Below are 10,310 nucleotides of genomic sequence, written 5' to 3' on the forward strand. Positions count from 1 at the left end.
TTTGTTCTAATTTAAAATAGAAAGTGATTTGTGTATTTCAAATTTAAAAACCAAATTCGGAAGCAATTCTTTTGTAGAAAGTGTAGACTAAATTGTTAGAGGGTATTCTAATTTAATTTGATTGATAAGTTGAAAAATAAATAAAAATTTGATTTCCACCTAGTTTTTTGAAAATAACTAGGTTTTTTAAGGTTATTCAGAATCAACTTTAAAATAAACTCAAATATAACAATAGAATTGCATTTTATTTAAGGCAAGAAATGCTCATTTACTAAAAAACACTAATCAATTTTAACTTTGTGTCCCTCTTTCAGTTCACGTTTTTCTTAATCTAATATTTATTTAATAATTAATTTATTATGAATTTAAACTATAACTTGACTACTAAATATAGTTAACAATTATTACAAAATCATTATAAAATCAATTTCCATCAATAGTATCCAAATTTCTTAACATATCGGTTAACATTAAAAAAAGCAATTGCGTGAAATACTATGGCTAATGCAAGTAATCCAAAATAATCTATAATTAATGTTAGTGGACTTGTACTGAATGCATATTTTATGATAACATCTGTTCCATTTCTAACACATGGCATACTACTTTGTATTGGACAATCTAAAATAAAAAAATTTAAATTTTTTGAATTTATAAAAAATTTTGATTAATAAACATTTTCACCTATATCTGTAACATCACTCCAATAATCGTATAGAAGACCTTCATTAGCAAAATAAAATAATGAAATATATTTCATTAATGGTACTGCATTAACATTATAATAAATACCACCGAATACTAAAAAAACTAAATCAAATGGTGCTGCCATTTCAGATGCCATCTTCTCTGATTCAAATATGCTTGAAATAAATGTACCATAGGCTATAGCTGTTAATCCAGATACAGATAATGTCGTTGCCATTGATATATATGTTAGAAATCCTTTTGAATATTTAATTATACTATATATAACACCAAAAAATAAATAACTATATATGAATGGTTTTGGTATTAATGCAATTACATTTGCCATATAATAAGCTGATAAACTATACGTTCCTTCACCAGTTTCACGCCGCAATATTGGCAATAATTGTGAAAATTCATGTACATGTGCATATGATGATGTAAATATTATTTCAGATGATATCATAAAAAATGATCCTGTTATATCACTAACAGTTATCTGATTATATCCTTGAACAGTTGAATACATAATTGCTAATGTAAATGATGTGATCATAAAAAATGCTGCAGTTGTTATTGTTTCTTTAATATTGCGACGTGTCTCTATACCAATTCTTTTAACAAGCAAATATACTTGATAAAACCACGAAATTTTTCTTCTAAAAAATTTTAATTAAAATTATATAATTAGAGATTTAGTTATTTGAAACACAATTTTCATATATATTTACATGTTATTAACTTGATTCAAACTATCTGGACCAAAATATTCCCATTCAATACGACTACAATTATCATATTCTTGTTCATAATTATTTTTAATGATAGCATTACATTTATTTTCACCATTATCACTTGTTATTAATTTTAAATAAAAATCAGCTGGATTACAATTCCTTGGACAATAAAATCCTAACCTAAAAAATTTGAAAATATTGTTTAGAAATTTTTTAAATTATTATTATTATTATTAATATTACAAAAATAGAAAAAAAATTACTTTGAGAAAAATATATAAGCATCATCTGTGCTCCCTTGATATAAAATTTGACCATTGCTTATCAAAACGATATGTGTGAACAATTCAAAGACTTCAGATGTTGGTTGATGAATAGAGCAAATAATTCCTTTTGCATATTGTTTTCTAAAATCTTCATCTAAACCAGACGATTTCGACCAATGAAAACTCTCTTCTTGCGGTGTCATGATTTTCATTTCAATATTTTCATTATTACTCTCTAAAAATGCACTAACACTTGACTCCGATACTTTTAATTTACGACCTGGTTGTGTTAATTGTCGTAAAGTTTTTATCACACTATATGCATTATAACTATCTAAACCAGTTGTTGGTTCGTCACAAAATATAAAAGGTGGATCTGTAATAAGCTTTCCAATAAAAAAAATAAAGAAAAAATTAATTTTCATTTAATGGAAAAAATAAAACACAAAATGATTTACCTCTTCTGCGAGACTTAATCTTTTCTTTTCTCCACCAGACAAATGAAATATTCTCGTGTCGGCACAATCTTTAAGACCAACTTTAATTAAAATTTGATTAACACGATATTTTTTATCAATTGTTCTAGTTGACTTATCCATTTTGAAATGGGACTAAGAATATAAAAAAAAAACAAAAATTAGAAATCTTACAATTTTAAAAATTTTAAAAATAAATAATTTTTTTTGCATACGCTGAAAATGGTTGGCATAAGCACATGTCGGCAACAATAATTTGCATATAATTAGGATGAACGTTTTTGTTTGAGAGCGAAAAAAATTGTGTTTTATCGTGAAAAGTTCAATTTTAATATTTAGAAGAAAATTTTTAGAAAAGCGATAAACTTAAAAAATGTTCAATTTTGAACTTATAGACTATTTCCACAATGACGTTAGAAAAAAATTAGAATTTTTCAGATAGAAGTCAGCAAGGCGATTTCATTAAGAGAATGGTGAACTTGAGTGAGTAGTTTAAAATTACGTTCAATCACTTTATTGAAGATGTAAATGGACAATTCTTTATTTAACATGCTTAACTGAAACTATAAATATTGTAGGGCTAACGTACCTGTGAAAAGTTATGAGGCAGATTTCGCTTTAACATATTTTCATCACTAAAACAAAAAGCATGTTAATATTTTGAAAAATTTGCTGTAAACTATTCGGTGAACTTTTCTTGAACGTCAATAAATGCATGACAGCGATATGACATCCAATTACTTGGGTGAGTACAAATGTGAACGTACGTATGTATGTATGTTGTGATACTTTTCAAATGCTTATTATGTCAATAAAATTTAGAAAAAGGAACAAAAGGTTATTACTATAATTTTTCATAACAATCGATGTACATTTTTATTCCAGACTACCATCTTTACATGTGATCCCACAACATTTCATTGTATGTATGTATGTAAGTAAGTATAATAACAAAAGTTAAAATAATAAGGAGATTTTAATTTTTTAATTAAAAACCTACATGTTAAAGCTACGCATACAAATTACATATGTATGTATATACTTACAACAAAATATAAATGTTCATAGGCAGTAAGTGTTCGAACTGAAATACTATATTGCGGAAGAAAGCTAGATATTTTTGTCATTTCATTTTGATCGATTCTCAATCCATTTAACAAAACATCACCATTAACACTACCACGTAGACGTTGTGATATTGCAGCTAATAGAGTTGTTTTTCCAGATCCGCTTTTGAGACGAAACCAAATAAAAGAAAAAGGGGAAAAATTAAATTTATATTTACAGTTAAATTAAGATTATTTACATACGTATGTATATACAGTTTAATGCACATAATTATTGTGAAGAATGTTATACGTACGTTTAATGTGAAGAATGTTATAAATTCATACCAATTCCTTAGTAGCGTTAAAAAATAAAAATTTTCCAAAAGGAACACAGACCATCTGTTCCAGCGTTAACTTAAAATCGCATTAAGCTAGATACATAGTTTCATAAACTTAATAAAATGGTTCCATGCTTTGGCCTAAGCGCTACTTAAATCAATTACATCGAAATTAATTTTAATCCGTATAAATCAATGACAAAATTCATGAGCAGCATTTCATTTATGTTTACGATCTGAGTTTCAATATTTTAAATATTTTTTATTCTAACTCGACAGAGAATTAATTTATCGTCAGTTGCTTTTGTAGATTGTAGCTTGTACAGATAGGGTAACAGGGCACCGCCACTAAGTGGCGCCACTGGACACGCCCCTACAACACTCGCTCCAAACCCACTCCCCTTATAAACTAAAGTCAATTGAGAGGCTTGGCAGACCGCACCTCTGCCGGTGTAAGTACGTAATTCCCCAGTATTTCCCTTTTCATGCGGATGACAGTCCAAAAATCTCCTGGAAGGTGCACTGAGATCCCCTTCCTCCTCCCCATAACATTTTCCAGTGCACTCTCACTCTAGGCTAAGGTAACTATTAAGCCTACAATTACCAATGTAGATGCCTGTGAAAATTCTTTTTTGGTTAAAAATAGTTCGCTCATAATACTTCGCAAGCTTACAATAAGTGTGACCACCACTGTATGTTATGCGAACAAAATATATGTACATATGTATGTATGAAAAAATAAAAAATATTATTGCTTCTTTTCCTTTATGTACAATAATGGAAAAATTTAATATAATCAGATATAACCTAGATAAAGTTAATTTACCTGGGACCAAGTACTGCTATTAAATTTCCAGTTATTAAACAACCGCTTGCTAATATACACAAATATTTAAAAAAAAAAGAAAATCAATAAATTTTATAAAGAAAAATTTTTATAAAAAGAAGACAATAATTTTTTATCAAATTTGAATTTTCTTACCTGGTCTTAGAATTTGTAACTCTTCTGGTTTTCTGTGACACTGCCAAAACTTTAATCTAGTTCTAAGATCTTGTTTAATTGGAACAGAATATTCTAAATCCTTCCATTGCAAGCAAAGTTCAGGCTTATTCATTTTTTACTTTCTATATAAATTAGTTAAAAAAATTTTTCTTCTCCGCGGTCAAATGCAGGTCATTAACTTTTCTTAAAGTAATTAAATAAAATAGAATATATATGTAGGCAGGTATTTATGGTATTCCCAATCTTAATGTTATGAAATATGTTTCTTGATTAATGTATGGTTTCTACCATACATTAAATTTGACACATTAAACATGTGTCCGAGTAAATTCTCGGGTTTTTATGAGCTATTAAATCAGTTTGAAAAGTAAGAAAAAAAGTGAAGGAGCCCACTTTTCCAGCAAATGTTATCGATTTAACATCAGTGAAGGGTACTAAGTATGAAATGTGGTTTTACAATAATTTTGTATTAGACTTTGACAATTTGTTAGAAAAGTATAAAAATTTCATAAGCTCTTAAATTGTGTTAAAAACGAGAAAAAAAATAGAGTTGACTTTGTCAACTCTGTGATTCCCGTACGAATTTGTTATCCTATGTGCTAATAACTAATGTGCCATAACTAACTATGGGGCAGACTATGACTTTAAGTTGCCATATTACCATATTAATTTATGCAAAATTTCAGTACTATGTGTTTTTCAAAATACTGGTGTGCCAAACTACTATTAAAATTGTATGGCAGCTACCAGAAAGAGCCAAGAAATTTTAGCGAATTTTATCAAGCAAATCGGGCCTACTAATATATTCACTTGTGTGAAATCTCAATATCACAGCTTTTATAGTTTCTGAGATATAACCAAATAACTTTTGAAGTTGTATGGCAGGTACCAGAAGGAGCCAAGTAATTTCAACGACTTTTATGAGACACATTGGCCCTACTAATATATTCGTTTATGTGAAATTTCAATACCATAGCTTTAATAGTTTCTGAAATATAGTCAAATAACTTTTGAAGTTGTATGGCAGGTACCAGAAGGAGCCAAGTAATTTCAACGCCTTTTATGAGACACATTCGCCCTACTAATATATTAGTTTGTGTGAAATTTCAATACCACAACTTTTATAGTTTCTGAGATATAGCCAAATAAATTTTGAAGTTGTATGGCAGCTACCCAAACCGGTACCCGGATCATGTCCAATTTAAATAGGGTTCTGGCACTTACTACAATAAATCATTTGTGAAAATTTGGTGAGTTTAGCTCAATTAGTTTTTGAGTTATCGTTCGGGCGGACGGACGGACGGACGGACGGACAGACGGACGGACGGACAGACAAAGCTAAATCAACTCAGAATTTGACGCAGATCAAAAACATACACTTGAGTCTATATCTAAGACAGTTATTTCTTAGCGTTACAAACGGTAAGGCAAATTTAGTATACCCTTCGAACATACGTTCGTACGGGTATAAAAGCTATACTAGTGTATAAGCGCGATAATTGATTAAAAACTTATTGACAGAATTGTCGGGAATTTAAGCAATTTAAAAATTTCTGTCATTTTCGAACTCTTACAAATCTTAGAAATCTTGGCTATAGTGAATTGTTGAATTTTCAAAAATACCCTACATTTAGCTATTATTTAGATAAATTGTAAATAAAAGCACCTTGATTTCGACAAAAAATTAATATATTAAAATTTTGCTGTAAAAAGAAAATGGTAATTTTAGAGAAAAATGTGCGTTAAATTAAAAAAAAAAATGCTTCGAAACTTCGAAAATTTTAACATATAAGAGGCACATTGTTTGAATTTCGGTGCTATATGAAATAAATTGTGCTAAAAACCCGAGTTTGTAATAAAACTTAAGGAAACATTAAATTTATGAATACACCAAATTTCGAATGTATTTCCTGAAATTCACATGCCTTCACTTTTAAGTATTTTATGACTTAAAATATATTTTTTTTGATGGCAAGTACTTAAATAATTTTTATCTCACCTCAAGGTTCTTATTATTTAAAGATAACACTTTTTCTTTATTTTATGTGCAAACGAGTTTAATCCAATTATTGTAGTTTTAGGATTTTTTTCCCCTATTTCTGAATATTTACTAAGAATTTAATTTCACTTATTATCTTAAAAATCATTAAAAACAGTAGTTTTTCACATAATTAAAAATAACAATTTTAATATTCATGATAACACTAAAACCTCAAAGACACGATTATTAACTGCACATTGTGTTGTAAACCGAAACCTACCGACCGAAATTCTGTTAAGACTTAAGAGTTTTTATGATTTACTTTTTAGTAATTGCTTAGATTAGAACATATTGCTTAGAAAATTATTTTAGTACTAAATTTTTATTGTGCATATTTATATCCGCGAATTTATCTAATCCCCGATACCATCAATAATACTCCTATATATCGAGACTGAAACGCACCCTACGATTGATAAAACTCAACTGAAGTCAGTTAAATCATCTTTTTGTGGTAAAACGTATGCCTTCATATATCACTCGTCTTTCTTATACTGTTTTGCTTAATACATTTGTCGCTTTTAGAAAACAAATGAGCATATTGTTGTAGGAGAGCTTTTAAACCTGCACTACTTATAATAAAAGCGAAAAAAAAAAGTAAATAATAATAAAAACCCGTTAAGGTAATGAAGAGACAAAAAATAAAAATTTTCTAACTGTTTCTATTTCATTTTCAGTTACATATGAATGTGTGTAGGGCATATTTTCTGATTTTCACTTAAAAAAATCTCAAAGGAAAGGAAAATTTTTAAAAAACCTAAATTCACAGCATACATATTATAACTAGTAGGTATACAGAAGATCTCAAATTACATGATTTGTGGGATTTCATTTTCAAATTAAGAAAGTGTTTGCGTTTGTTACATATTTACAAGTCTAATGTATAATTTACAAATGTAGTATTTCTTATAGTAAGAGATATATTTATATATGCTTAAGTTTGGTTAAGTATTCATGCATATAATCCGAGATAACAGTTCAAACATATTTGGTAACACTACTCTTAAATTCTTATCATAAAATATTTCACTGTTTTGTAATTTTTGAAATGTTTGTTGTTAGTAATTTATGATTTGTTATTTTAACTTGTTTTACAATTAATGAATGTTAAAACTCAATTTAAGTGTAATATAAAAATTATTAAAATTTTCATTTATTTTAAAATATTTTGGAGTTCGACCAGTTGGATTAGGGTAGCCGGATTACGTTGTGCTGGATGTCAGGATTCAACATGGACATCATGTTGGAGGGACATCAGGTTTCTTCGTTTTTTCCAACGTCAAGGTATATGGCGGATAACATGTGAGGAATCCTTGCGAGTTTCCTAACGGGACATTACAGACATAAGAAAAACCTAAAACGTGGCTTACGGACTGGCTGGTTTTGAAGATTCGGTGGGGAAGGGAGATCCCGATACATCTTCTCAAGAAGTGTGGAACGTTGATTTATAAGAGAAGGAACAGCTTGGATGCACCTTCAGTGTTGGGAATGGTTGTTTTTGGATATTTCTCTGGATAAGTTGCTCGAATTCATTACAAATTTGCGGCCTGGGGATATGCTCTAGGCATTGTATAAAATGTTGTGTATAAAAGGTTTGAGGATATTAGGTTCTATGACAAAAATATAGAGTTGCTTACGTTTTTGTGTAAAATAAGGGTTTTTTTACGTTTTTTAATATATATTGCGTTTTTTTCATTTGATATGGAAAATTCCGGAGTTTATATATTTTTAACGAAGGATACTAGATTACTATTAAGTATTCTATGTTGTGTATAAAAGGTTTGAGGATATTAGGTTGTGTGACAAAAATATAGAGTTGTTTACGTTTTTATGTAAAATAAAGGGTTTTTTACGTTTTTTAATATATATGTAGTTTTTTTCCTTTGGTATGGAAAATTCCGAAATTTATATATTTTTAGCGGAGGATACCAGATTACTATTAAGTATTCTATGTTGTGTATAAAAGGTTTGAGGATATTAGGTTCTATGACAAAAATATAGAGTTGTTTACGTTTTTATATAAAATAAGGGGTTTTTTTACGTTTTTTAATATATATTGTGTTTTTTTCATTTGATATGGAAAATTCCGGAGTTTATATATTTTTAACGGAGGATGCTAGATTACTATTAAGTATTCTATGTTGTGTATAAAAGGTTTGAGGATATTAGGTTGTGTGACAAAAATATAGAGTTGTTTACGTTTTTATGTAAAATAAAGGGTTTTTTACGTTTTTTAATATATATGGAGTTTTTTTCCTTTGATATGGAAAATTCCGGAGTTTATATATTTTTAACGGAGGATGCTAGATTACTGTTAAGTATTCTATGTTGTGTATAAAAGGTTTGAGGATATTAGGTTCTATGACAAAAATATAGAGTTGTTTACGTTTTTATATAAAATAAGGGGTTTTTTACGTTTTTTATAAGAATGTCTGTTAAATACTTCTTTTCAATATTTAGAACATTAGTAAGCTTATAGTTAACATACCTATAAAAATGTAAATTTGGCTCTTAGTAGAATTTTGCTTTGTGCTACCCGAATTCCCTGAAATGCTCTCCAGTTAGTTTCGGTCACAACCAGAACTCAAATATCAAATTTCAAGAAATTCCATCAATTCGTTCCGTAGATATGGTGAAAAATGTAAAATTGGCTCGCAGATCAGTTTTCGAGCCCTGATCTTTCCAAAAAATTTATATATTCATTGTTTTAATACGAAGAATTCAAATATTAAATTTCAATAAAATCGGTTGATTACTTCTCTTTATATACGCAAAAATTTATATTTGGCCTGTAGTAAACGTCTAGTTGCCGATGCCTGATTTCTTCCAAAAGTTAGGAGGTTTCGCGGACGGTCGAGCTCAGCTTATATATGAAATTTCAAGTAAATCGGTTGAATATTTTCTTCAAAATGTTCAAAAATGTAAAAAAGGCCCGCTAAAAAGAACACTTCCTGAGGCCTGATATATCCCAAAAGTTGATCAATCCGTGCCATGGTGGAAATAAACCTACATATAAAATTTCATCAAAATTGGCTCAGAACTTGAGATACACGCGTTGCTAAAAATAGACCGACAGGTTGCTAAAAATAGTATACTTACACTTCCCTACATTCCCACCGCAAACTCGAAGTGCATTCCCACCGAAAACTCGATATGCAAAATTTGTTGCCATCACATAACCTACCTATTGTATACACAATACGGTCGGTAAAAATTAATAAACCTGAATAAACTATGATCATAACCCTCCATCTTATCCACATGTATGTAATATTTCAACTTTTTATAAACCTAATATTTTAGTTTATGAATGCATTAAACCCTTTGATTTTGAAGGGATCGAATTACGATATCTATGTGTGTATGTTATATTAATTTCAGATTTTGATAAAAATTTCATTTCATATTTATAGCATATATTTTTGATTCGATAATTTTGCGATCGATTTCAGTATGTCCAATGAAGCTTGAATAAATTTTTCATGCGCATGCACCTATGCGTATACACAAAAATACTTAATTCATAAATGTAAAAGAATATTTAATGTAACATTGTAACAAACACATTTTAATCAACACTTTTAATAATAATTTCAGTGATTTTATCTTGGTTTTCGCTTTTGTATTGGTTATGATGATTTATACGAAGTCTTCTAAGTGCTTTGAGGTGATTTGTTAGAAAAAGAATTGAAATAAAGTGAACTCAAGCC

General features: G+C 28.7%; 1 protein-coding gene across 2 annotated transcripts; it reads right to left on the reverse strand.

Moving 5' to 3' along the window:
* Window positions 1-226: 226 nt before the first annotated feature.
* Window positions 227-7,076, reverse strand: LOC129607309 (protein brown). Of its 2 annotated transcripts, none has more exons than XM_055518214.1 (9): window positions 6,559-7,076; window positions 4,539-4,737; window positions 4,383-4,431; window positions 3,216-3,399; window positions 2,152-2,304; window positions 1,691-2,079; window positions 1,422-1,607; window positions 685-1,349; window positions 227-621 (listed from the first exon to the last, which is right to left on the reverse strand). In XM_055518214.1, exons 2-9 carry the CDS (start codon window positions 4,669-4,671, stop codon window positions 434-436), a joined length of 1,947 nt encoding a protein of 648 aa, XP_055374189.1. In that variant the 5' UTR covers window positions 4,672-4,737; window positions 6,559-7,076; the 3' UTR covers window positions 227-433. The 2 variants fall into 2 exon arrangements, with proteins under 2 accessions (XP_055374189.1, XP_055374188.1); XM_055518213.1 differs by having other exon boundaries at window positions 4,539-4,742.
* Window positions 7,077-10,310: the final 3,234 nt, after the last annotated feature.

The sequence above is a fragment of the Condylostylus longicornis genome, unplaced genomic scaffold (genome assembly GCF_029603195.1).
Source record: "Condylostylus longicornis isolate FDR11 unplaced genomic scaffold, ASM2960319v2 ptg000027l, whole genome shotgun sequence".
NCBI lineage: Eukaryota > Metazoa > Arthropoda > Insecta > Diptera > Dolichopodidae > Condylostylus > Condylostylus longicornis.